Source organism: Ailuropoda melanoleuca, chromosome 4 (genome assembly GCF_002007445.2).
Source record: "Ailuropoda melanoleuca isolate Jingjing chromosome 4, ASM200744v2, whole genome shotgun sequence".
In the NCBI taxonomy this organism is placed as follows: domain Eukaryota; kingdom Metazoa; phylum Chordata; class Mammalia; order Carnivora; family Ursidae; genus Ailuropoda; species Ailuropoda melanoleuca.
Window position 1 is genome coordinate 1,574,806 of NC_048221.1, and position 27,473 is coordinate 1,602,278.

Consider the following 27,473-nt stretch of genomic DNA (forward strand, 5'->3'; position numbering starts at 1 on the left):
GACGGACACAGCCTCGCGCTCCGGTGCTGCGGACTTGCAAGAAAGCCTCGACGGGCCTCGGCGGAGTCTCTCGCGAGACCGCGCGCGATCAAGGGGCGGCCTCGTGAGACCCCAGCTCGGATCTCTCGCGAGACTATGATCAAGGCCCGTTGTAGTGGGACACCACCCCCCCACCCCCACCCCCGGTCTCGGATCTCTCGCGAGACTGCCTGAAGGGGCGTGCTGGACGCGGGAACACAGAGGAGCACGTGGCTGTTCCTGGTCCTCTAGGAGCTGAGGCCCGAGCGAGGATCAGTGCCCGGCGTACCGGCAGAGGAGGAGGGCAGAGGTCTGTCCCTCTGGCGGGGATGCTGGCGCCGCGGGTGGTCGCGTAGAGTCCAGGGCCACGAAGGACGCCGCGGGCACCGGAGCTAGCGCCGGGCCAGGTTCCATCTTGTTCGTTCAGTGTCCATGTGCGGTCAGACCGAACGGCGGCCCGAGACGTCCCCGTCCCATTCCCGGGACCTGTAACTGTTGCCTCATGCAGCAGAGGGGACCCTGTCAAGGCCCCGAGGTGGGGGTGAGCCTGGGCTTCCCGGGGGCCCGGCGTCCTCACGAGAGGGAGGCAGAGGGCGGGAGGCCCAGAGATGGGCAGACCCCGCGCTGCCGGCGGTGAGGATGGAGGAGGGGCCGCGGCCAGGAAGAGGCAGGAGCCGGGCCTCCCTGGGGCCCCGGGGGACCAGCCCTGCCCGCTCCTGGGTTTTAGGACTTCCGAGCCCACAACTGCTCAGTAATGAATTTGGTTCCTTCCCGGCATTAGGTTTGTGGTGATTTCTTAGAAGGGTCACAGGAAAATCGTGCATCCCTCCTGGCCCTTGACCCCAGCTGCACACAGGGAGCCCACATGCGCAGGCCCAGCCAGCAGTCCCACTGAACCCATGTTTTGTGGGGTTTTTTGTTTGTTTGTTTTTGTTTTTTAAAGATTCTACTTATTTGTCAGAGAGAGAGAGAGCAGAAGCAGGGCGAGCAGCAGAGGGAAAAGCTGACTCCCCTGCTCAGCAGGGAGCCCGATGTGGAACTGGATCCCAGGACCCTGGGTTCATGACCTGAGCTGAAGGCAGATGCTTAACGGACCGAGCCCCCCAGGCACCCCTGAACCCGTGTTTTGTGACTGTGTGAGACAGGTGCCTAGGGTGCTGTGGAAGGCTGCCACATATGCACAAGTGAAACCCTTGCTTAGGGGATGAGAAGCATCCTCCAGCTCTGACCCTGTTTTTTGGTCCTTTCTTGCTGGCATCCAGGTCGCCTTCCCCGTGTCTAGGAGCCATGGAACCCACCCCCAGTGACTTACAGCCTGTGCCTGGGGCAGCAAAGGAAGTCCCAGCTCTGGATGCCACGTGCTGCCGTGTGGCCCTCTCTGCGGTGGTGGCCACCAGCATTGTCATGGTCACCCTGGGAGTCCTCGTGGGTAAGCAGCTGTGGGCTTGCACGGGTTCGCACACCGGGCGACTTGCACAAAGATACTTCAGGGTGGCTCTGTGGTATCCATGTTATGATCCCAGAATCAAAGGGCTGAGCATGCAGGCATGGAACTGAAGGCTGGCCCTCAGGCCACCGGGAGCTAAGTCAGGCAGGCCAGGAGCCTGGGCCTGGTGTGCACTGGGTGGTGGTCTGGGGTGGGTGGGTTTGGACGTTTTCCATGGACCAGGCTCTCCCGGGAAGTTTTCCGCGTGGGGTGAAAAAGGAGACAAATAGGGACAGTGAAATGAACTCTTAAATATTGAGAAATTTGAAAACTACTTACACTTCTTGAAGTGTAAAGAATGAACAGTGCGGAGCCTCGGTGGCTCAGTGGGTTAAGCGTCCAGCTCGGGTCATGATCTCAAGGTCATGAGATCGAGCTCCGTATCAGGCTCCGTGCTGGGTGTGGAGTCTGCTTGAGATTCCCTGTCTCTCTTTCCCTGTGCCCCCGCCACGAACAGTGATTTATGCTCCTATAATTCACTGTGGCTCCTGTTTTCATGTTTGCTTCCAGTGGGTAATCATATGATTTAGGGTGAGCCATACAAAGCTGTGGCCTTGCTATACAGTGTGGGGTTGCGGTTATAAGCAGAGGAAGCTCTTCTTACGTCTCGACAGAATGATCTAGAGATGTCTACGTTAGAAAAAGTAGGGAGTGGTGCCGAGTGGCAAGAAAGGGAGACACGTTCCCTGTGTGCACCGGTTGTCTTTCTGGAGGGAGCTTCAGAGCCTGACTAACCGGTTACCTCTGGGTAGGACAGCAGGTGGTGGGGCACAGGAGGGACATTGGTCACCAGATGCCCTTTGGTGGCTTCTGATTTTGAACCACGTGGGTCCATTACGTCCGTTCACAGTGTTGTCCTGTTGTAAAGTATGGAACCAGTCACCGCAGCTGGCCACGGCGTCCCTGGTTTTCCCTGTGACATCTCTGTGGTTTACAGCCTCGCAGGTCTCTGCACACAGACATGTGTCCAGAGGTGATACCCCATGCCGTCTTGTGAGAATGCACGAGGTGACAGCAGGGTCTGCACACCCTTTGGGGGCTTGCCGCTCCTTCCACCGCACGTGCTAGATTCCCCGTCACGTTGATGTGGACGTTCCCCACGAGCCACTTTCATTGTTAGCCACCACAGACAGCAGCTCCTCCCGTGTTGTCTGCCTCAGTGCTGCAGGGGACGGCAGCCCCGTGTCCGGGGCTGGTTAGAGTGAAAAAAGTGAATGTTAAATAATACTTACAAGGCAATTCCTGGGGGCGCTTGGGGGGCTCAGTCCGTGGAGCGTCAGACTTGATCTCAGCTCAGGTCTTGATCTCAGGGTCGTGAGTTACTCCGCGTCCAGCGTGGAGCCTACTTAAAAAAAAAGTCAACTCCTCGTCCCCACCTGCCACCTTCACGGTCGGCTCACAGATGCTGCATTGGACAGCGCTCATCTAGAACATTCCATCATCACAGGAAGTTCTGGGCAGCACTGCTCTGGAACAGGCTTGTTTTGAGCTGATAAGCTTCCTGCAGTTTTATTTGGGGATGCGAAGTCACCTTTGATTCATAAGATAATGGTAATAAGTGGCAGTTTGAGAGAAAGTGTTCTCCTGTGGCAAAACAGTAAGTTGGCGATCCTGTGTGGGCTTCTTTGATTTTTATATGTAGCACGCGTCTCTCTTGGTTATATTTTGTGTATATGTCGTGGAACATCTGGAGTATCTCGCAGCCTGGCCTGCCTGACAGAGGCCCCCTGACGGCTGTGGGAGTCAAATGCAGGAAACTTTGTGCTGTGCGTGTGTGTGTGTGTGTGAGCGCGCGTGCGAGCGCGTGTGAGCGCGTGTGTGTGCGTGTGTCACGCTAGGGGAGGCGGGGGCATCCTAGAAGCACACACACATGTTGAGAGCAACATAAATACAATCCCCATCAGGACCCCTAAACTGAGGAAGACTCAAGAAGCACTTACACAGTTTTTAATTTTTCTTTAATTAAAATTAAAACGTACTCCCTTCCCACACAGCTCAAGTTTTAGTTGGTGATGTTAGCCTTGAGAGAAGCTGGGCGTCGGGCACACGGGGTCTCCCTGCTATTTCTGAGCTTCCTGTGGGTCTGTCGTTACTTCAGAGGGAAAACAGGCTCGGGGGGTGCGCCCGGCTGGCTCAGTCCGTGGAGCGGGCGATTCTTGATCTTGGGGTTGTGAGTTCAAGTCCCACGTTGGGTGTAGTGGGGAAAAAAGGAAAGAAAGAAAGAAAGGCTTAGTTGTGGTACGGAGCAAGAACGCTTTGGCCCATACAGCAGGGTGCTCATTTCTATTTTTCACTTCTCAAATGAGAAAACAAACTACGTTTGGAATTGGCACACAACATGTACTCTACCGTACTGAATAAACAAAGATCTAAACATCTACCTAGATGAATATTCGTTCACAAGACATAGAATGGGGACCCAGCTTTTATGGTTTATGTGGTCACAGCTTTCATTTTTTTGGTATATCTTATCATTTTTTGCTAGTGCATCATTTTGTGAGTTCTAACACATTTTCAACAGTTGGAAACCCATGTTTTCAGTGGTTGCTATTGTAATCTTCATTTTAAAACTTTCTGTGACTCTTAGTCTCGGCTCTCGTGTACTTTCTGTGACTGGAGCAGAGCAGGCGTGGGGCACGTGGCTGGGCAAGTGTGCAGGTTGGGCTGGGCTCGCCCGCACGCAGCTGCCGCCCATGCCACACGGCCCTCCTGCAGCATCGCCGCCGTGCCCGCCGCTCCTCTGCGCCTGCTCTGCCCCTCCCCACCCACCCGTGTGTATGGGTCTGAGTCTCCGCTGGCGTGTACTTTTGACACAGTGTTTCCAACAGTTGGAAACCCGTGTTCTTTCACAGGGTGGCATCATGGGACTGTGGTCCAAGGGTTGTGGCTGTGGTTGGGCCCCTGTGGCGTCTGGTGGAAATTGCTCCAGATTGGAGGGAGGGTCTGCTGAGGCCACTTCAGCCATTTTTGGCTGAAGGCAGTTTCAGGCCCTGAGCCAGGCACACCTGGAGAGACTGGTGACCAGGAGCTAGTCCTGTCCTCAGAAAACCAGGGGACGTCTGGGCGCCTTCAGGTGGGTGACTGTAGCATACGTCATGGAACCCAGAACACGTGTGAGAGGTGAAAGGGGGCACTGTTAGTGATCGTTCAGGGGCCCCCAGGAAGTAGGCCCACCAGCTGTTTGTTGGGGTAGCGGCCCCTGGGTGGCTGGGGGCCTTTGAAGCTGACTTAACTGCACCCCGACCCTGAAGTGGGGCTCTCTCACAGGGCGCTGGTCTTGTCCGCAGCCTCCCTCTCTACACAGGGTGTCGACGTGGAGCACACGGCTGAGCTGCAGGGGGTCCAGTATGCCCGCAGCTTGCAGCAGGAGACCTCAGAGTACTACGGCATGCTGACGCCCACTCTGGAAAGGCTGGTGAGGGCGGCCAGGGGCTGTGACTGGGCGAGCAGAGCAGAGCAGGGGGGAAGCCCAGGCAGGCACTGAGGCAGGGAAGAGGGCACATGGGGCGAAGAGGATGAGGCCATTGTTGCCGGCACTGGCGGGCTCTGGAATGCAGGGGCATGCAGCATCGGTGGGGACTGACCTGTGCTGGGCTCACAGGCACTTGGAAAGGCTACAAGTTGTAGTCCAGGGGCGAGATCAGAACCTACACACAGGGCTGGTGGGAACCTGAAAGAGGGCAGCCACTGTGGAAGCAGGCAGGCCATCGGTCAGGTCAAACAAGGGTTCCACGATGCAGCGATTCTGTGCGTAGGTGTTCACCCAAGAGAAATGAAAGTTCATGTCACACAGAGAGCCCACACACCCATGTCCACAGCAGCAGGACTCACAAGAGCCAAAAAGTAGAAACACCCAAATGCCCATCGGTGGATGAACGGATAAACACAAGGAGTCCCCCACGTGGGAGCGTGCCTCGGCCGCGAGCAGGAGCCATGCGCCCACCCGTGCTGCCCGGGGACGGACCCCGAGCCCACGACGCTCAGGGGGAACCAGACAGAGGGCCCCGCAGCGTGTGCGTCCACGTGTGTGACACGTCCAGAACAGGCTCCTCCACGGACGGGAAGGGGGCTCGTGGGGCCGGGGGCTGGGGCTGGGATATGACTTTTAGGGGAGATGGGGTTGCTTTTGGGTTGATGGAATGTTTGAAAATTGGTCGCGGTGATGGCTGCACAACTCTGAATGCACTAAAACCCATCCAGTCGTACGCTCTCAAAAGGTGAGATTTGAGGTAGGTACATTATATCTCACGAGTGTATTCTAAATTTCGTTCTAAGAGAATCAGGAGGGTCACTAGGTGAGGATTCCTGTTTTGAAAGGAGCAGTCTGCCTGTGGCCTGGAGGCTGTGTGATAAGACCTGAGAGAAGCAGGGCGGCATTGCTGGGTCAGCCCCGTCCACACTGGGATCAGCACACTTTTCCTCTAAGGCCAGACAGGCAAGATCCCTGGCTCCTCGGGGCCAGACGCTCTCCGGCCCAACTACTCAGCTTGGCATGAGGCAGCTCGAGAGGTGCCACAGAGGACAGGAGAATGAGTGGTTGTGGCTCTGTGCCAATAAAACTTTATTTGTGGACACTGAGATGCACATTTCAAATAATCTCCATGTGACATGAGATAGTATTTTTCTTTTGGTTTTCTTCAACCATTTAAAGATGCAGACACCGTTCTCAGTTTCTGAACTGCGCAAACGCAGGCAATGACTTGAATTTGGCCCGTGGGTGTCAGCTTCCTGATCTCGGTCCCACGCCCTGAATCACTGTCGGAAAGAAATAAAACACAAACCCCAGGGGCGCCTGGGTGGCTCAGTCGTTAGGCATCTGCCTTCGGCTCAGGGCATGATCCCAGCGTTCTGGGATTGAGCCCCACATCGGGCTCCTCCACTATGAGCCTGCTTCGTCCTCTCCCACTCCCCCTGCTTGTGCTCCTCTCTCGCTGGCTGTCTCTCTGTGAAATAAATAAAATCTTAAAAAAAAAAAAAAACAACCCACAAGCCCCATGCATAATTTAAAATTTTCTAGCAGCGACATTAAGGAAAAGCAAACAGGTACGTTTAATTTTAATAATATATTTTATTTAACCCAGAACATCCAAAATATTATCATTTCATGTCATCAACATAGGTAAAGGAGGTATTGAAGACACAGTGCATTTTCTTTTTCTTTTTTGCATCGAGTCTTCAAAACCCAGTGTGCACTTTGCACTCACATCTCAATATGGATGCTGTTTCCATCAGGAGGACTTGATCGATACATAGAGTCCATTACATTTACATACCTGAGTTGCTCCAAATATCCTTGGAGTTTCCTGGTAACTGGAGTATCTGTTTGGAATTTAAGCATGAATGTAAAACGTAAAAACCAGTTCCTCTGTGGTACCAGCCGTGTTTCAGATGCTCAGTAGCCGTGTGTGACCAGTGGCTGGCACGTGGGGCAGGGCAGGCGGAGAACACTTGCTGAAATTTGTGGACTGTTCTGTGGGCCAGCAGGTCTGAATGCAAGCAGTAGGGACGTGGACATGGAGAGTGGAGATAAGAGAAACAGGTTGGAGGGAGTTTTAGGAGGGAGAGCTGTGGATTGTAAGCCCCGAGAGCGGGCATGGTGACCGGGTTTACCGTGCAGGCCAGAACACTGACCACGGACAGGGACGCTATTAATAACTCCACTAGGAGAGCAGGTAAATTGGGACATCTTGTCGCCCTACGTATAGGTCACATGCGGTGCCAGAGGGACTCCCAGGAGCCCCCAGCCTTGGCGCCACTGGGGACAGCACCTCCAAAAACACCCATCCCAGCTCCCAGGACGGGAGCCTTTCTGTGTTAAACCCAAAACAGTCCCAGGAGAAGTGGACAGTGGTCCCTCGAGCAGCGCATGAAGGATAAGCAAGTTCTAGTAGCATCTGTTCGCACAAAGGATTTTCTTAGTCTAAAATTCATATAAAATTTACTGTTTTTTTAAAGTTTTATTTATTTAAGTGATCTCTGCACCCAGTGTGGGGCTTGAACTCACAACCCTGAAATCAAGAGTCCGATGCTCAGGGCCCTTGGTGGCTCAGTCGGTTAAGCGTCTGCCTTTGGCTCAGGTCATGAGCCTTGGGTTCTGGCATCAGACCCCCTGTCGGCCTCCCTGCTCGGTGGGAAACCTGCTTCTCCCTCTGCCCCTCCCCCCGCTTGTGCTCGCTTGCTTTTTCAAATCAATCAGTCTTTTTTCTTTTAAAAGTCAGATGCTCTACTGACTGAGCCAGCCAGGAGCCCCAAAATTAGCCATTTTTAAAGTGAACAATTCAGTGGCATTTAGTGTATTCACAAAATCATGCAACCATTACCTTTGTCTAGTTCCAGAACATTCCATCACTCCCAAAGTAATGCCATCCCCATTAGCCATCAATCCCCGGCCCCCACGAGCCCCCTTCCGTCCGTGGATGGGCCTGTTCTGGACGTGTCACACACGTGGAATCACACTGTGTGGCCTTCTGTGTCTGGTTTCCTCCCTGACCGTCGTGTGGGCGCCTCGCTCCTCATCACGTGGATGGGCCACATTTTATCCGTCCACCTGCTGATAGGGCAGTATTTTCATCCGAACAACTTCAGAGTGCCTCTTCCCTGTCATTTACACAGCTCTGTGACCGCTGTGTGTACTGAGTGTGACTAGAGGCGCTTTTCTGTGTCCTCGAGCTCTGCGTGTCCACAGCAGGTCCCCACGGGACAGGTGCCCGGTCCGTGGCCTCAGTGGGCGCTGCTGTTGTTTCTGTTGCAGTTTGTAAGCAGCTTTCAGAAGACAGAGTTGGAGGCCAGCTGTGTGGGCTGCACCGTGCTAGGTTACAGGTGAGTCAGGGCCTCCTTCGGGTGAAGGAACCCTACTGGACACCCAGGAGATTCCGGAAGATTCCAGTAGGAGCCCTCCCTCTCCAAGGGCTTCTCTCCTACCTGCAGGGCTGGGAATTCCAGTGTCTTTGTGCGTTTCCGGCTACACTTCCTGCTGCGAGCCCTGCAGTCACTGAGTCTGGGCCTGGAGGAAGAGCTGTTGCAGCAGGGACTCCGAGCAAGGCTGCAGGGGCACGGCGTCCCCCTGGCTGCCCATGGCACCATTGTGTCCGCCGAGCTCACAGGTAAGTAGGCAACCGCCGCTGAAAGAATTAGGAGGCGGCTGTGGGAGGCATTTGAAAGTTGCCTTAAACTTCAGGTTTTCAGTAGTTGCTCCCTCTGATGGAAAGTGCAGGATGCTTTACCCTCAGTGTACAGAACAGGTGATAGCAACCTGTAGACAGCCGGAGCGTAAATGCTTTTGTCTCTGCAGCCCACTGGATCTCGGTTGTAACAGGAAGGTTAAAGACCGTACATAAACAAATGCGCACAGTTGGGTATTGATAAAACTTTATTTACACAATCAGATGGTGGGCTGCATTTAGCCCACAGCCATTGTTCGCCAACTCGGGTATAGGAATAAGAGTAAATGCTGTGCCCTAAGATCTGATGATGCAGCTTCCGTATCGTGTCCCCAAACTTCACATGAAATTTGATGATGTGGGGCATTGGGATCTGAGAGCCAGACGTGAGTTCAGCGTGTCATCACGTTAGGGACTGATTGCCTTGCCCTTGCCCTACAGGACATTCACGGTCCTCCGCCTACCCTGACACGCTAGTTGTCTCAGTAACCTTTATATCAGTGCGTCTAATTGAGTTCTCCTTGGTTTGCCGCCTGCATGGCCCACTAAGGTGACCACCGGCCCCATGTGGCTCTAGAGCACAGGTCACGCAGACAATGAGACGGAGCGAGAGATTGTTTCATTTTTCATCTTCAATTGATTGAAGTTAGAATTTGAGTGGCTCCCGTGGTAGACTGCAGCTCTCAGCTTTGCCGTCCAGTGTTTTCAAAGAACTACAGAACTTGGTAGACTGCGGCTCTCAGCTTTGCCGTCCAGTGTTTTCAAAGAACTACGGAATCAGCTTGTGTCTTGTCTGTTTCACTGCAGGAAGCCAGAAAGGGCCACTGACAGAAAGAGACTTAAAATCAGGTATGTCTTGCCCTCTCCCATGGAGCTCCCTGCCCTCTGCAGGGTTTCTCTGATTGCAGCCAGTATACAGAGGAATCCCTCAAATGCAGGAAATGCTGCTTTTGCACACCAGTCTCCTCCGGGGGGCTGGGCGGGGATAGTTTCATAGCCCTGTGTGGGCAAAGGACTTAAAGATGAGACACTTTGGATTTCACGTGGCCAAACATGATTGAGAGAAAACATTATCCATCTTTTTTGAAGAGTTGTGAAAATCTGTTAAGAGACAGTTTAGAAAAAGAAGAAAGAGTGAATGCCACACAGAGTCCTCAGCTAGGTGATCCAGACCCCAGGGGTTGCTGGGCAGTGTCCGGGGACATCTGTGGTTGTAATGAGTGGGGGCTCCTGGTTTCAAGCGTGTAGGACCAGGAGTGCTGTTCAACCCCCACAGAGAACAGTCCGGCCCCAAATGTGAACTGTATACTTAAAACAGTTAGCATGGTAAATTTTATGTTGTATATGTTTTACCAAAACGTGAGAAGCTCAGTTTCACCTTGCAAATGCCCAGCGGACAGCTAGAAGAGTGTGGGTGCTGGAAGATGTGGACATGCACGTGGTATGCAGGCTACGCCCTGGGCTTCGTGCTGACCGGCATTCTTGTGCTCTGTGCCCGTACTAATTCCGAGTAAATTGTTTCAGAAACGTTCAGGGCTAAAAAAGTAAAAAAACAGGTGTTTTCCATGCTCTAGAGACTCTGTGTGGACATCTTGCTGCAGCCGGGAGAGATGGAGTGGGATCAAAAACTTGGTTCTTTTCTGGGGCGCCTGGGTGGCACAGCGGTTAAGCGTCTGCCTTCGGCTCAGGGCGTGATCCCGGCGTTATGGGATCGAGCCCCACATCAGGCTCCTCTGCTGTGAGCCTGCTTCTTCCTCCCACTCCCCCTGCTTGTGTTCCCTCTCTCGCTGTCTGTCTCTATCTCTGTCAAGTAAATAAATAAAAAAATCTTTAAAAAAAAAAAAAACAACAAAAAAACAAAAAAACTTGGTTCTTTTCTGCCCTCAGGTCGCTGTCCGGGGAACACCTTTTCCTGCCGGAACAGCCAGTGTGTGACCAAAGTGAACCCGGAGTGTGATGACAGAGTGGACTGCTCCGATGGATCTGACGAGGCTCACTGTGGTCAGTCTCCCACATGGCTGGTTTCTGGCCCATGTCCCCTTTCCAGGGTCAGCTGCTGGCTCTGCTCTCTGGCCCACTGTGCACATTACATATGGGCATCCGGGCCCGGTATTCACTGGAGCTGGGCTGAGAAAAGTGGGGGGGGGGCACCCATGATAAGGCTGAACAGACAGGTCCTCACCAAACTGGGGGAAACCTCAAATGCCAGGAACTGGACCTCTGTCCTCTATGCAGTGGGATTTGAGGAAGGGAATCTTATGAAATGCTGTAAGAGTAGCCAGCGTTTTCTAGCGATGCTAGCCCATGCAGTAGTAAGAGCTGCGTTTACGTGTGGAAAGGAAGAGGGAAGACAGAATTTGCAGTGGATGTGATTGTCTGTATAAATGAATTAATAAATTAACTAGCCAGCTGTTAGAAAATAAGACTGTTCAACACCGAGAGGAATGTAAGATAAACATCGACACGTACAAAAGCTATTGCTGTGCTTCATACAAGTCACAACGGACAAGAGGGTAAAAGGCAAGAGCCCCGCTGTGACCAAGAGCAACAGCACATAAACGTTACACAGAATTATAAAACCTCACCAAGGAACACAAGAGTGCACCGAAAAAGCTGAGACACAGCATTCCACGGAAAGGTGTATGTATAAGAATCATGAAACTTGCAAGTACATGGTGAAGGAGACATTCGTAGCACATGGCACCAGGATGTGAGACGATCTGTGGAGGCTGACTGAAATGGGCGGCTTGGTCGGGTCTGCAAGGCCCCCTCAGGGTCAGTGATTCACTGGGAAGACTCACAAAATCAGGTGTTCTCTGCATGATTACAGCTTCTCCCCACGGAAAGGTCATCAAAGGAAAAGGCGCACAGGGCAGAGTGTGGGCAAGACCGGAGGAGAGCCAGCTTCCCGCTGCCCTCTCCCAGGGGAGTGCTGTGGACAGCCCTGCACTGACTGTCCCCGCAGCAGCAGGTGACAACACACACAAGGTGTTCCCACCAGGGCAGCTCGCCGAGCCTTGGTGTCCAGGGTCTGCCCTGGGGGTTGCTCACATGGCCACGAAACACCAGCGCAGCTCACTTGATATAGGAGAGTCCCAGAGCTGCCAGAACAAAGTGATGTAAACGGAGTGGCCAAAACAGCGGAAACGTCCCCTGTCACAATGCCGGAGGCTGGAGGCCTGAGTTCAAGGTGTCCGAGGGTCTGGATCCCCCTGAGCTGGTGGAGAAGCTGTTACCTGCTTCTCTCCCAGCTTCTGGGGTTTGTTGGATGCCTGGAATTTCTTGGCTTGTAGGGGTGTCATCCAGATCTCTGCTGTCATGTTGACACAGCATTCTCCCCGTGTGTGTGTCTGTGTCCAAATTTCCCCCTTGCAGGAGGACACCCACCAGTCATTGGGTTTAGGGCCCTCACTCATGACTTTGTGTTAATTTATCATCTGTGAAGACTCTATTTCCAAATAAATCACAGTCACAGGTACTGGGGGTTAAAACTTCAACACCTTTTCGGGGGTCACAGCTCAGCCCATAACACTTAGTTTGCGGCCCCTCCCCAAAGGTCAAGCAGATACCACGTGGCCCAAGTCCATCAGTCAGTCACACTGTAGCATAAACTTTCTGGGTGACCTAATGCCCCAGACAGACAAACCTGCTCTTATCACACAACATTCCAGGGGCTTAGAGATTTCCTCCCAGGAGGTGGTCAAGGGCCAGACTTTCTTGGAAACGTGCGCTGTTTGGAAAGCCCGGGCCTGCCAAAGTTCACTGTTTACTGCACGGCAACACACCCTCCAGTAGAGACAACAAAAGGAGGGGCCCGTGGTGAGAAGGAAAAGGAGGAAAACGCCCACCAGGCAGCTAGAAACACAAGAAAGCGAGGCGTGAAGTCTTTGGTTTATGAGTTAGCACGACCCCAAATCAAGTCCAAGGGTGAAGTTCCCACCCGCACCTAGCCTTTGGCCATGAACCATGCGATAGATGTAATATGGCGAAGGGTAGGTTGCGTGAAGGCCACCCGTGCTCGAGGCAGAGAAAGCGTTCCTGGTCGGAAGTGTTCTCTGCCGCTCCCTGGTGCGTGCGGCCTTGGGTGTTGGACCTCTGTCGGGAAGCTGGAGATGGGGTAGGGGGGACCGGGGAGACCCTGAAGGAGTCAGCAAAGCCGAGTGCAAGGGAGCTAGAGCACGTCTTTGAACGAGAGGAACACGGGGTGAAGAGATTCCTCATGGACATGCGGGGAGCACAGTCATGGGCCTGCCTTCTGGGGCTCCTGGTTGGTGGCATCTGTGTCTTGCAGACTGCGGTCTACAGCCTGGCTGGAAGACAGCGGGCCGGATCGTGGGCGGCGTGGAAGCGTCCCCCGGGGAGTTCCCGTGGCAAGTCAGCCTTCGAGAAAACAACGAACACTTCTGTGGGGCTGCTGTCATTGGGGCCCGGTGGCTGGTGTCTGCGGCCCACTGCTTCAACGGGTGAGCCCTGCATCCCTTGGTGTCGCCCTCCTTCCCACTCTGGGAGCACCGCCTTTCCTGGCGTCCTCAGAGCCACTTCGGAGCTCTCCTCTGCCCCTTTCCTTCTTTCTCTTTTGCTGAATCTGACTGTGGTCTTGTTTATGTTTTAAATCATGGCAACATACACATAACGTGAACGTACCACTTTAATCATTACAGTCCCGTGACATGAAGCACACTCACGCCGTCCTGCAGCCACCCCACCCTCGGCTCCAGAACGTTCCGTCTCCCCACACAGAGACTCTGTCCCCAGGGAGCACGGAGTCCCCAGCCCCTGCCCCAGCCCTGGCTCCCCCAGCTCCTCTCTGTGAGGAGGGGACTCCTCTGGGGACCTCCTGGGAGTGGGGTCCTGCGGGATGGTGTCCTTCTGGGTCTGGCTGCTCTCGCTGAGCACAGTGTCCTCGGGGTCCGTCCATGTCGTGGCAGGTGTCAGGGTCCTTCCTCTCTTCTTCAGGCTGAATGATGACCCTCCGTTACGTGGCTTTGCCACGTTCTGTGCATCCACTCCTCCGTTGACCGGTGTGGGTTGTTCCTACCCCTTGGCTGCTGCGAATCCCGCCGCTGTGAACAGGGCTGTGCAAGGCTCTCTTCAGGACCCTCTGCATTCTTGAGCTACACACCCACGAGTGGGACTGCTGGGTCATTGGGTAGTTCCATGCTTGACCCTTTGAGGACCCTCCATACAGCGTCCCACGGGGGCGGCACCGTTTCCTGTCACCGCCAGCTGTGCGGGAGGCTCCATGTTCTCCACATCCTCACCGGCACTTGTGTCTACCATTCTGATTTGAGCCATCCTAGAGAGGTCGCACTGTGGTCGTGATTTGTGTTCCCTGATGGCCAGTGACATGGAGCATCCATTTGTAGGTCTTCAGAGAAATGTCTGTTCATGTCCTTCGCCCATTTTTGAACCGGGTTGTTGTCTGCTGTTGTTGAGGATGGTCAGAATCTTTAATAAACCAGAGTGGCTGATCCCAGAGTGGAGTTGGTCTTAGGTGGCGGAAGGTTCTAGAAGCCTCTGCACCAGGCATTGCTTTTGGTTGCGCAGTCTTCAGAGTCCTGGGGAGAGGGCAGGGCAGCAGCAGCCTGGGCTCCTCACAGAGACCGTTGCCTACCGACTGCCCCATGGTTTGGTATGTTAACAGCCCGTGGGAGGCTGGTGAGCCCCGAGTGCACCCTGCTGTCTGCCTCGGGGTGACGGTCTGGGGGAAAGAGGTAAGAAACGGACAACTCAGGACCGTGGGAGTTGGGAGCTTTCCACTTTAGGTTTTATTCCTCCCATACGTTATTATGACAGCGTTTAAGCAGATAGAAGAGGAAGAAACCGTACAGCCAACACCTGTGTTACCTCTCCCCTGATCTCGGCCAGCGTTCGAGTTGCCGCTCGCGCTCGCTCCTGCTGCCTGCATCCGTGTCGGGACCTGTACACACATCAGTGCAGGCACCTTTCTTTGCCAGGCCCTTCGATGTTATCCCCTCTGACTCGGCTGCACACGTTTGCACAAATGAGGGACGGTCCCCCGCAGGCCTGCACCGCCGAGGATCGGCCGCATGCTGCCCGCCAGCGTCCGTCCACCCACATATGACTCCCCCAGTTGTCCCGAGGGCCTGTTATAGCTATCTTTGTTTTTTCTCTTTTCTTCTGATATAATAGAGATGACATAAACTTTATCACGTGAACCATTTTTAAGGCAATAAGAGTTTGGGCCTTGAGCTTAGCAGAATGGTCCATAAAGATGCCGGGAGAGGGTGGGCAAAGGGGATAGACTTCGTGAAACACAGCCCAGCCTTGTCCAGTGTTTCTGCCGGGAAGTGCGCTGTTCCGCTGACTGTCCGTGGGTCCCAGGAGGCGCATCGGAGGGCCGGGATTAGGGTGAAGAGAGCGAGGCACTCGCCTGGGAGGGCAAAATGCAGGGGGTCGCCCGATACAGTCATTGTGACAAGTGACACCTTCATGTCATGTTGCAAAAAAATCAAAATGAGTGCAAAGAAAAAATCAACAACGACCAGAACATGCAGTTCTGAAATCGAGACCAGACCTGACAGGCCAGGGCTCAGGGAGGGCGAGGGAGGTGAGTGGGGCCGGTGCAGGATGCCCCCGTGCTGACGTCGGACGTCCCTGCTTTGTTCGCCGCGGCCCTAGGTGTTTTGCAGCCCGGTCTGTGGTTTCTGGGCCCCCTTAGCGTTTTGTACCCGGGTTTGTCCTCACCTAGAGTGTTGCTGATTGTCGGTACAGGATAGATTTCCTTTGCTTTTACGTTCGTTGTTGACAGCGTTGCGTGCAAATATCAGTTGTGAGGACTGGGTTTCGGGGTGCCCCCTTAACGTTCGGCCCCATGACTGCCTCCCTCGCCTCCCTCTGCCGCCTGTCCCAGGGGTGGGCCTCTGAGCCGTGGTCTGTCTGTCCTGCAGGTTCCAAGACCCAAGAGAGTGGGTGGCATATGCGGGCACAACGTTCCTGAGCGGCGCGGAGGCCAGCACGGTGCGGGCGCGCGTGGCCCGCATCACCCTGCACCCGCGGTACAACCCCGACACGGCGGACTTCGACGTGGCGGTGCTGCAGCTGCACAGCCCCCTGCCCTTCGGCAGGCACGTCCAGCCCGTGTGCCTCCCCGCCGCCACGCACGTCTTCCCGCCGCGGAGGAAGTGCCTGATCTCCGGCTGGGGCTACCTCAGGGAGGACTTCCGTAAGTGCCTGCCCGCGGCTGGCCCGAGCGCAGGGAGGTCCCGGCACGGAGCTTCCGCTGTCCTGGGGTCCCGCGCTCACCAGCGCTCCTGCGCCATGACTTTGTCCATAGCCCCGATGGTCCTCGCGGCGATCTTGCGGTCATCGGCGCCCACGCGAGGAGCGTGCTTGTGGCCGAGACCGGACGGGGCAGCGTGCCGCCTCATTGTCTCACCTCCCACCAGAAACCAGTGTCCTTTGCATTTTTGTGCTTTCTGAGGGCGATTTCTAAAAGGGCTCCTAGAGCAGAGTTGGGGTGCCGGCCGGCGTTCCTAAACGCAGGAAGGCTGGGGTGTGTCTGGTGAGGGAACATGCGTTAGGTACGCTGCCCTGCGCGGTGAGCGGCGGTGCCGTTGGCCCGCGTGCAGGTGAAGGAGTCGGTGGCGTGCATTAACTCTGGCGCGTTTAGACGGAAGCACACCTAACACGAGGTTACCTATTGGTCAGTTCTCGAAAATGTTGGGACCAGAGGCTCATAGGAACCTGTCCCGTGATCCCCAGGAGCCATGCTTCCTACTCACTAATTTGGCGTTCGTGGTGACTTCACAGAACAGAACTGCCTCGGGTGAGAGCCAACTGTCATGTGACGGGATGTCGTGGGGAAACCGAGTTGGGCCGGGAGACAGCTGTAGGGAAAGCCCCAGGACAGGGACACCTCCACTCCGAGCTGGCGGAGGATGCACAGCATCAGGGAACAGGAGGGCGTCCTGCAGCGAGAATTCCTGTCGTCACGGAAAGTTCTGACTGACACCGTCTAGACCATTCTAGAGCAAACTCCAACACAGTAGCCACTAGCCACAGGACAGCTCACCTGTTTTCATGGACAGGGCATGGGAGTGGGGGCAGCTCTGCCCTATGTAAAGGGCCTGGGGATCCGACGTGGCTGACCTCCCTCGCAGGGCCCGCTGCCTGTGTCCTAGGGTTTTCAGGGCTCTTTCTACCCGATGTGAAGGAAAGAATGCTTTATGCCTTCTGACAAGGAAAGGTATTGGCCACATGGACCTAATTAGGAGGGAAGATGGTCCAGACACATTCGAGCCTCCCCAGCTCACCGAGTGCGGGTCCAGGGACTGGGCAGCGAGCAGGACAGCCTCCCCGCGTGGGGGTCAGCGCCAGCGGGAGCATTTTCCTTGGGACGGCTGTGCGTTCCTAAGTTTGTGTCACCTGCTGCAGAAGCCTCCAGCCCCCTGCGGCGTGGCCTGTGTGGCTGAGAAACTGAGTTGTACGTTTTATTGCACTTGAACCCAATTAGATCAGCATTTAGTAGCCATGTGTGGCTAGCGGCTACTGCTCTGGACAGCACAGCTCTAGAGGGAAGTAGGTCGTAAAGATGGCAGACGAGGACGAAGCCAGTGGAGGAAAGTAAGGTAGGGATGGAGGTGGGGGCCGTAGCTTTAAGCAGGTGGGCAGGAGGGAGATGAGAAAGGAGATGAGGGAGGAAGGTTCTGTAGGGACAGCAGTCCAGGCAGTTGGAACAGCATGTGCCAAGGCCCTGGGGTAGGCAGTCAAACATTTTGTTTGAGCCAGGGGGCGGGGGGCTCACACTGGAAGATTTGAGGAGGGGGCAACATAATGTGAATTCACGTTTAGCAGAGATGAACCGTAGCTCAGTCAATGTCGGGTTAAGGAAAGCTTTCCGCAGAGGAGCACGAGAAGAGCGGCAGAGACCTGAGGGGAGGCTCAGGCAGAGCGGTTTTCGGAGGGGAGATGAGGTGTGAACTTGGATGCCCGTCTGCTGTCTGGGCCGGAAGGTTACTGGCAGGTATTTGTAGAGCGCGGCCGGGCGCTGCAAGTCCCCTCCTGGCGGGGGACGCAGGGTCAGAGTGGACACGCCCCACAGCCTCCAGGCTCATCCTGCTGGTCTCTCCCTGTCCTGGGCAGTGGTGAAGCCAGAGACGCTGCAGAAAGCCACCGTGCAGCTGCTGGACCAGGGCCTGTGTGCCAGCCTGTACGGCCACTCGCTCACCGACAGGATGCTGTGTGCCGGCTACCTGGACGGGAAGGTGGACTCCTGCCAGGTGAGCCCCGTGGCCCACACCTGCCCTGGGCCCCGGGGAACGGGGTGCTCACGGCTTCCGGTCCAACACCGAGATGTCCCCTGCTGGACTATGCACGGCTGTGGATTTCCTGCGTTTTAGTTCATCCCCTTGGTCTCATGTCTAAAGCTGGATGGGGAGAAGGTGGGGAGAGAGCGCTGCACGTGCTCAGGGAGCCATACCCAAACGAGCCTGGAGAAAGCATCGGGAGAAGATGGGGGGGAGCTTGTGTCTGAGAATGTGAGCGTCCCAAAAGGGGAAGGACAGCAAGACAGGAGTGCAAGAGCCTCCAGGAAAGGCTGCAGCCGTCCTGTTTGCCTAGGCGAGCGGTGACCCCCACAGACCTCGTGGGATAAGGAGAGGAGGGGGTGTTTATCTGGGGTGGGTCTTCAGCTGTCCCCGGTGGAATTGGAAGAGATCTTAGACACTCTGTTGAGTTTTTACAGAAGAGAAAGCAGGTTCTGAGGTGCAGACTGTCGGCCTACCTCTGTTTCGTGAGCTCGTGGGCAGACAGGTCTCAGAATCCCTGGTGGGACTCCTTCTCTGACTCTGCAGCTCCGGGACTGGGGCTGGCTGCGGCCCGGAGCCCCGGCCCCCCGCGAAGGCGTGCCTTTGTCTCCTAGGGAGACTCAGGAGGCCCCCTGGTCTGCGAGGAGCCCTCCGGCAGGTTCTTCCTGGCTGGCATCGTGAGCTGGGGGATTGGCTGTGCAGAAGCCCGGCGTCCCGGTGTCTATGCCCGTGTGACCAGGCTTCGGGACTGGATCCTAGAGGCCATCACTGTGGCGAGCAAGCCTCTGGCCCCCACCACGGCTCCCACCTCCGCCATCCCCAGCATTGCCTGGCCCACCAGTCCTCAGAGCCCAGTGGTCCACACCCCTGCCAGACCCACGCAGGGCCCCAGCACGGCGCCTCCTGACTCAGTGACCGCCTCTAGGCCACAAGGTATTTGCTGGGGGCACAGGCAGGCATAGGTGTCCACTCCCTACAGGATTGGATCGATTGGTACTGGGGAGCGGATGGGTGATGGGCTAGTGATGTCTGCCATGGGCACAGGCGAAGGCACCCTGGCACCCTTCAGACTGCATGGCCAAGTCAGGCGGTGCACGGGGGCGTATATGCAATGTCCTCACAGCTAGTGACTTCGAGCTGTCCCACTCGGGGGTCCTTCCAGACACCACCCCCATAACTGTACACACACAGACATTTTAATATCCAAGAAATCTCCAAGAAACTGCATTTCTTCTTTTTTTCCCCAATTTTTTCTGCACACGTTTGCATGCTTCCTTTTCCATGAGAAGAGCAAGATCGGCTTATCTGCTTTTTTAATTTTTATTTTATTTTTGATTGCCATGTCAAACACATAAAATGGGCCATCCTACACTTTCTTGCGTGTCCAGGTCAGTCGTGTTATGTTCACCTTGTGCAACGAGTCTCCAGAACTTTCCATCCCACAAACCTGAAGCTCTGTGCCCACTACACACGTTTGTCCCGCCTCCCCCGCCCCCACCCACCCTCAGCCGCCTCCGCGTCTGTGACCGGCCGGCAGGAGCCCAGTCACGTCGGTCCTGTTGTGACGGGCGTGTTTCACCTGAGTGTCGAGAGTTACAGCTGGCCTTAGGGAGAGTGCGTATCCTCACGCGTCCACGCTGCGAATCTTCCCACGCAGGGACAGGGCGTGTGTCTCCGCCTTCATTTGTGCATCTCTTCGCGGGGTGTTTGCTTCCATGAGTGGCCTGGTTCTTGTTGACTGTGGCGGACCCATGGCAGACGGGAGATTTCTGCTGTATTCTCAACTAGTTTGCGGCCAGACGGCTCACGGAGTTGCCTCCCCTGAGCGGTTCGGAGAGCAGGCTGGGCGGGGCCAGCCGCGAAGGTTCAGGACGCGCCCTCCCCCTGCTTCCTTCCCCATCGCTAGCTCTTCCGTGGAATGTTCCGGCAACATCGAGGGATGGTCACGCAGGCACTCCTGCCTGGGGCACCTCCGTGGCTTTGGCGCTGGGGAGCTGCCTTAATTACGGCCTGGGGCCGGGCCACGGAGACAGGGTCTCTGGACACAGCAGTCTGTATGTCTGTCTGTCTTCTGTGGTCTCCAAGGACCCAGATCGGATGCCAGCCCTCCTTCATGGGCCCCCAGACCCACGATGCTGGGCCTGTTGGAGCTCTGGCTCATTTAAATGTCAGCTACCCCCCACCCCGGTCCCCAAATCCCGCAGTGCCTGGTTCCCATGGGTCCTCCCTCACGTGCTCCTCCTTGCAGTGAGCCTGTCAGCCCTACCTTGCAGGCCACAGGTCTGTGTCTGGCGGGCTCAGGCCAACGGGGCCAGGGCACTCTATGACTGTCGTCTTTGGAACCCGCCTGCCCCTGCTGCGCCACATCCTTGGTGACCTTAGGTCACCATTAGGCCTCAGTTTCTTCATCTGTATAACGGGCAGGCAGCGCTCTGGTGTCCGGGAACCACAGTGCTCCCGCTCTGGGTGGGCGGAGATGCCAGGACCCTCCTCTCTCATTCCTCGCAGAGTGCGGGGCCAGGCCCGCCATGGAGAAGCCCACGCGGATCGTGGGCGGGCTGGGAGCCGCCTCGGGGGAGGTGCCCTGGCAGGTCAGCCTGAAGGAAGGTTCCCGGCACTTCTGCGGCGCGACTGTGGTGGGCGACCGCTGGCTGCTGTCGGCTGCCCACTGCTTCAACCAGTAAGGCCCACCCCAGCCCCGAGCGCCGCGCAGCCGCCCTCTGTCGCCGGGTGCCCCAGGCGTCCCGCCACTGTGTGCTGGGGTGGCCCTGGGTTCGAGGACAGGGGTCTGAATGTCCAGCCACAAACCAGAGAGGGCGCAGGCAGAAGTAAGGGTTCGGGGGCCCAGCTTGGGCTGCAGCTCCTGGGAGGGGGAGTCTGCGGAACTGACCTTTGGGGACAGGGAGGGGCTAGCTAGAGGAGGGGACAAGGGCTCCTTCCCCTGGGCTCCAAGCATCTGCGTTTCATGTCCCTAAAGCGCCAGGGGCCTCTCATGCCGTGGGGCCAGCTCACTCTTGTTACAGCCGAAGGGAAGGAGGGCTCCCTGCCTTGCCCCGCCCCCCAGCCTGGGACCACTGTTGGGGAGCAGCCGTGTGGCCCCTTTGTCCTCCTGGCGCCCCTCCCCAGAGTGGGGGCGGCTCTGCCCGGCTTCCTGGGGGCAGGGGGGCGCCGGCAGGGTATCTGATCGGCCCCTCGTCGGCAGCACGAAGGTGGAGCTGGTACGGGCCCACCTGGGCACCGCGTCCCTCACGGGCATCGGCGGAACCCCGGTGAAGATGGGTCTCAGGAGGGCGGTGCTGCACCCCCAGTACGACCCCGGCACCCTGGACTTCGACGTGGCCGTCCTGGAGCTGGCCAGGCCCCTGAGTTTCAGCACGAATATCCAGCCCGTGTGCCTGCCCCTGGCCATCCAGAAGTTCCCTGTTGGCCACAAGTGCATGATCTCTGGATGGGGTAGCACGCAGGAGGGCAACGGTGAGCTCCCGGCCGGGGTCTCTGGTCCGCTCCTCCAGGGCCCACAGACGCCCGCCCACGGGCGCAGCGCAGCTGCGTTTTCAGTTGTCATTGGCCCACAGCCCTGCCCGTTTGTTTAGAGCCAGTCCCCGGGGCCCTCCTGCTGCGAGAGCATGTGCTCCGTGGCTCTTTGTAGAGAAACTCCGGAGACACTTGTGCTGTACCCTTCGGAGCCCCCCAAAGTTCATGTTAGCTTTGGAGCCGCAGAGTGGTCTCCTTGCAGGTCACCCACGGCGCTAGGGTGTCTGCGGGGGGACGGTGGTGAAAGTCTCGGGCGTGAGTAGGGGCCTAGGGTCGGCCCTCTCGCTACGTGACTCGATACGAGTCCCTGCAACCCTGTGGGACTTGGGTTCTTCGCCCGTCGGTCAGGGATGGCGCCTCCCTCTCGGGGTTGCTGGCAGCTGAACCCATGTGGTGGGGGGTCTCCTCTGCTCGCAGCCACCAAGCCTGACATTCTGCAGAGAGCATCCGTGGGCATCATAGACCAGAAGGCCTGCAGCGCTCTCTACAACTTCTCACTCACGGACCGGATGCTCTGCGCGGGCTTCCTGGAGGGCAAGGTCGACTCCTGCCAGGTGAGCGTCCGCCCAGGGGTCCACACCCTCGCCCTGGCCAGCCCCCTCATTCTTGTTCCGGTCTAGGCTTCCGAAGCGCTCAGCGGGTACACAGAGACAGAAGCAGGATGGTCAGTGCGACACGGCGAACGGGGGAGCCTGGGGAGACTGGTGTCTTTAATGTTGGTTTAGGGTACGTTCTCTCCAGGCCGGAGGGGAGGCAGCGGTTCGTGTGTGGTGGGCGCAGGCGGAGTACAGACTCGCCGATTCGGACAGACAGCACAGCTGCGCTCACTGGAGGAGAAGCCGGTCACAGGTTGTGACGTCCCGCAGGGCGGCGGGTAGGCGCCTGAGCCGTGGCCCCCTCTTAGGGGAGAGCTGGCTCCGAAGCCACGCTGGGAGAGCCAGAGAAATCCATGGGTGGAGAGGTTTACCGGCCAGACGCAAAACCCTCAGTAACTGCTGGCGGGTTAGCTCCGGGAACGTGTTAGCGGGGAAGGAGTCAAGCACGGTGGGCCTGTCTCCTAAAAAGGCGGGTCCGACCCAGGAGAAGCCAGTACCATCGGTCATCACTTTAGTGATCGAAAGGGAGAAAGGGCATCATCTCCAAAACCACAGAAAAAGGCATTTGATAATTTTTTTTAAGATGTATTTATTTTAGAGAGAGAGCTGGGGGGACAGAGGGAGCATCTCAGGCCGACTTCCTCCTGAGTGTGGAGCCCGACGCGGCTAGATCTCATGACCCTGAGGTCCTGGCCTGAGCCGAAACCAAGAGTCAGTGGTCCAACCGACTGCACCATCCCGACGCCCTGCATCTGATCGTTTGTAACAACCATTTCCAACCACGCTTTTAAAAACCGTAGCCGTATGAGGGAGAGAACAGAAATGCACAGCACTCATCGTGCTTGTGGCGAGACAGCAGCTTTCGGTCAGACACAGGGAAGGCTGCCTGCTGTTGCCAAGCGTGTCTGGAGAACACAGAAGGTCAAGAAACGAGGAAGGAGGGGCACCTGGGTGGCACAGCGGTTGAGCGTCTCCCTTCGGCTCAGGGCGTGATCCCGGCGTTATGGGATCAAGCCCCACATCAGGCTCCTCCGCTGGGAGCCTGCTTCTTCCTTCTCCCACTCCCCCTGCTTGTGTTCCCTCTCTCGCTGGCTGTCTCTATCTCTGTCGAATAAATAAATAAAAAATCTTTAAAAAAAAAAAAAAAAAAAGAAATGAGGAAGGAGACGTGGGCATCTGTAACGGAGACAAAGCCGCCGTCGGCAGCAACAGGACTGACCGCCAAAAAAGGGAGAAAATAAACCAGAAACACGCCACCAACGGAGAAACAGTCAAGACGCCTAAGACCACAATAGCGTGGCCCGACGCGAGAGCATCGTACGAGGTCAGGAACGTTTCCTTTTCCAGCAAAAGTCCGCATCCTAGAAAAAGGGATCCCACTGACAGCGGGAACAACGTCTGTCTCGTGTCCAGAAGTAAACTCTAGAAGACGTGCAGGGTTTTCGTGGAGAAAACCTTTAAACTCTGAAGAAAACAAAAAGGTCTGAATGACTGGAAAACTGCCCCGGACTGATGGGTGGGAAGCCTCGATATTACGAAGACCGTGTCTCCCCATTTTCTCTGTAAGTGCGATTCCAGGCAAAATTCCCCTAGCATTCGCCACAACACTGGGCAAGCCGGCTTCAGAGTTCCCGCAGAAGAGCAAAAGGATGACACGGGACAAGGCAAGATAACTCCGAGAAGAAGTGGGCATGTGTGTACGCCCAGGAACGAAGCCCAGAACAGACCGAAGTGTTGGTAACCCAATTTCTGCGTCAGCAGCGGCCAGGACCTGAAGCAGCAATTGTGCACTGGGCCTGCCCTTGGGAAGGACTGTCTGCTCTCCCAGCAGGAGCTCGGGGCCTCGGGGGGCCTGGAGGATCCACTCTCCAGGGGAGCACTCACGTGGGCTCAGCAGGGCTGTGGACCCCAGGGCTTCCTCGCGACCTGGCGGCTGGCTTCCAAGTGCGGACGTCCCAAGAGAACGTGCAGAAGCTGTGTCTCCCTTGGAAGTCACGCCCAGTGACGCCTCCGAGGCCGCCAGCCTGCCCCCATCTGCGGGGAGGGCCACCCAAGTCCCGTGAGGCGGGCGGTGGGGGTGCCGTGACCTTTGGAAAATGCAGTCTGTCCTGCAAAGCGATCAAACAGCAGTGGAACAGAACCCAGACAACCAACAAACAAGGAGATCAGGAAACAAGCAGCACACGCAACCGAAGGAACCTTCCCCTCAGTCTACAGTTCCCAGCTCAGAGGCCCACGGGGCGCCGGGTCCCCAGAGAGGAGTGGGACGCCGGAAGGGATCTTCCAGGGGTGGGGAGAGGGAGAAGCCTCAGAAGCCCATACAGCAGACATGCACGGACACCTCAGGAAGAGAGAAGCCAGTCGGGGTCCTGGGCTTCCGGACGAGGCCGCTCGGGGAGAGCAGGGGAGGTGAGACAGCCAGCCGGAAGGGAGCGCGGGACGCCAGACGCGAGAAAGACGCACGCTCTCGCCCCAGACGGGACACGATGTCCGCAGTGTCCACAGCGAGTTGGGACACAGAAAGCGCCCGGACTTCAGTCATAACCCCCAGAGGTACTGCTGAAAGATGACAGCACAATGCGTCCGCAGGCACAGCGGACAGAGGTGGGGTAAACACCAGCCCTGGAGCCTCGCTGGTGCAGGAACGCTCCCGCTCCGCCACCCCAGGCGAGCAACGCCACCTCTCTGGGCCTCCGAGTCCCACCCGTAACTCGGGCTCGTAGTAATACGATCTTCCAGGACGGCAGTGACAACAGTGCCTGCGTAGACGCTTCTGTGTTGACGTCAGATCCGTTACATGCTGTGTATTTTATCTGTTATTCTGTAGGTAACTGATGGATCTGTGATAGTCAGCGTGTCATCTTGACACTGCTGAGCACGGCCAGCTACAAAATGTTACATAGAACCTCTTTCTATGAATTTTAAAGATAACACTGCATACTTTCTAAAATCACAAAATTAGCATAAAAGCGTAGTGGGCACACCCCAAACTCCTGAATTGTCAGCCCCTGGGGCACTGGGGCCCCAGGACCAGGGGCAGGGCTAACGGAACGCCCCAAAGCCTGGCGCTGTGAAACAGCCATTTCACTACCGTCACGGATCGCACGGCCTGGAGGCTGCAGTGGGGCCCAGCGGGGCTGGCGTGTGTGTTCCACGCAGGGCGGCCTCCGCTGGGACGGTTCAGAGGCTCGTGTGCCAGCAGCATCCGCAGGCGTTTCTCCTCGCACACCTGGTGCCGGTTGTGGGCGAGGGTCCCAGCTGCACCCTACACGGGCCTCCCCACCGGGCCTCCGCCTGGGCTCATTTTGGCCCCCTCGAAACGCGGTCGCGGGCTTCCAAGAGCCAGTAGCTCAAGGGAGCGGCCTGGAAGCACGTGGTATCTGCATGACCTTGCTTTGGAAGTCGCCTGGCACCACTGTCCCCAGAGCCGGGGGGTGAAGGCTGTTGCAGAGGTCAGCCCAGGTCCCAGGGCAGAGACAGAGCGCCCCCCACCTGCGGGAGGAGGGCCAAGGTCGTGGGGTGCAAAGAGCAGGTGGGCCGAGAGACGCTCTCCTGCCATCGTTGGGGGGACAGTCGGCTACGTGGCCTAAGCTTTGTGGTAACGTTGCCGATTCTTAAAGGAAAGCCCTATGTCGCTGGCGCGATTCCTCTGAACGCACAGAAAGAGGCTGGTGGCTAGCAAGCCGCGACCCGTTCTAGGCCGTGGGCATCTCCGTGACGGTCATCATTGTATTCAGAGTTTTCTGCATTTTTTTCTTACGTCTCCAAAACAAAAGAAAGAGTGACTGAAGCTCAGAGAGAAGTGACTTGATCAAGGTCACGTAAGGTCACACTGCGGGGCCTGAAGCCAGGTCTCCTGAGGCCCCCGCTGCACTGATGCGGGAACGTGGGAGCGCCTGGCAGGGCCATGCGGAGAATGTGCCCGCGTGGTCACAGCCAGCTCGTTCCTCGGTTTCCCCGTTGTACGGAGAAAGAACTGACCTCTGTCTCTGTGTCTGCGCCAGGCGAGCGGCATGACGGTGGTCTGACTCATGTCCTCCCCCTCCTCCCTTCACTTGCAGGGCGACTCTGGTGGACCCCTGGCCTGCGAGGAGGCCCCCAGCGTGTTTTACCTGGCGGGGATCGTGAGCTGGGGGGTCGGCTGTGCCCAGGCTGGGAGGCCCGGCGTGTACACGCGCATCACCAGGCTGAAGGGTTGGATCCTGGACACCATGTCTTCCGGGCCCCTGCCCAGCCCTCCCCCGCCCGCCACGGGACCCCCGCCCTCCACCAGGCCTTCCTCCAGGACGGCGGCCGGCCCCACCGTCCCAGCGGTCCTGGCCAGCAGAGCCACCTTCCGGGCCACCAGCCAACCTGCCAGCAGGACCGCCGCCACCGCGAGCGCCACTGTGGGGGGACACACCCCACTTCCCAGTGCCCCCAGCCCCACCGTGGGCTTCCAGCCACCAGGTAGTGGGATGAACAGAGGGACGTGTGGGTGGCAGGGGCCCTGCGTCCGTCGTGACAATAGCAGACACTTGTTCTCTCCCGGAGCTGGAGGTCAGAAGTCTGAGTAGACGTGGTCCTCTCCCTGTGTCCTCAGACTCGTCCCTCTGCGTGTGTCCTCGTGTCCTCACTGCAACATGGCCCCCAGTGTCCTGGTTCTAATTCATCACCTCTTTAAAGTCTTGTGTCCAAATGTCACATTCCGAGCTCCCGGGGGCTGGGACGTAGATGTATGATTGTGGAGAGGACACAAGTCCGCCCATGAGACGTCCTGAAAGCTGGGACACAGGCCCGGGTGGGCAGCCCGGGTGGGCGGGTCTCCACTGCTCTGTCCATGCAGCGGGTGTTCACGGCACGTTCCTGCATGCGGGACCAGCCTGAGCTGCGGTGGGGAACTGGACGGGGAACCAGAGGCACAGTAAGATGGCGAGCGGGTTGAGGAGAGCAAGCCAACCCCACGGGCTCCTGCGCGGGGCCTCGGGGAGCGTCTTGGCTAGGGCGCAGCCCAGCTCTGCAGGACAGGCCCGCAGAGACGCTGACGGAGACTGCGCCTGTGCCTGTGCCGTCTCGGAGCGTGCCTCGGAAGGGGGGTTAAGGTCTTATTGAGTATTGACCAGAAGCGTATGGAACGTGTATTTGCAGGTCCAAAATAAACCCCATCGAATACAGCCGGGTTCACACAGGTCAAGCCAAGACCTGTCAGCAGGCCTTGGCTGCAGGGCCACTAAGGGGAGAACCAGGCCTGACTTCTGCGGGATGTGGGGTGTGTGTCTTAGCGACCGTCCCACCCCTCCCACCTGGCCTTGGTTTTGAGGAATGGGACGGTCACCTGAGCAGAACTCAGAGGGAAGGAAGTGTTTTTGCCATGGACACAGGGCTCTCTAGAGAAGGGTGATGTGGGGTGGGGCGGGGACCAGGGGCAGGG

At 57.0% G+C, this 27,473-nt stretch overlaps 1 protein-coding gene across 1 annotated transcript in view; it reads left to right on the forward strand.

Moving 5' to 3' along the window:
* The first annotated feature begins 235 nt into the window (after positions 1–235).
* The window catches only part of TMPRSS9 (transmembrane serine protease 9), a 28,128-nt gene continuing 890 nt past the window's right edge, over positions 236–27,473 (forward strand). Inside the window, exons 1-15 of the mRNA XM_034660007.1 lie at positions 236–425; positions 1,281–1,447; positions 4,792–4,919; positions 8,256–8,323; positions 8,432–8,607; positions 9,472–9,513; positions 10,552–10,665; positions 12,956–13,127; positions 15,576–15,850; positions 17,770–17,906; positions 18,548–18,866; positions 20,442–20,613; positions 21,136–21,407; positions 21,885–22,021; positions 26,125–26,615. Coding sequence (XP_034515898.1) covers positions 1,306–1,447; positions 4,792–4,919; positions 8,256–8,323; positions 8,432–8,607; positions 9,472–9,513; positions 10,552–10,665; positions 12,956–13,127; positions 15,576–15,850; positions 17,770–17,906; positions 18,548–18,866; positions 20,442–20,613; positions 21,136–21,407; positions 21,885–22,021; positions 26,125–26,615 — 2,645 coding nt within the window. The 5' untranslated portion in view covers positions 236–425; positions 1,281–1,305. The remainder of the gene's footprint in view (positions 426–1,280; positions 1,448–4,791; positions 4,920–8,255; positions 8,324–8,431; positions 8,608–9,471; positions 9,514–10,551; positions 10,666–12,955; positions 13,128–15,575; positions 15,851–17,769; positions 17,907–18,547; positions 18,867–20,441; positions 20,614–21,135; positions 21,408–21,884; positions 22,022–26,124; positions 26,616–27,473) is intronic.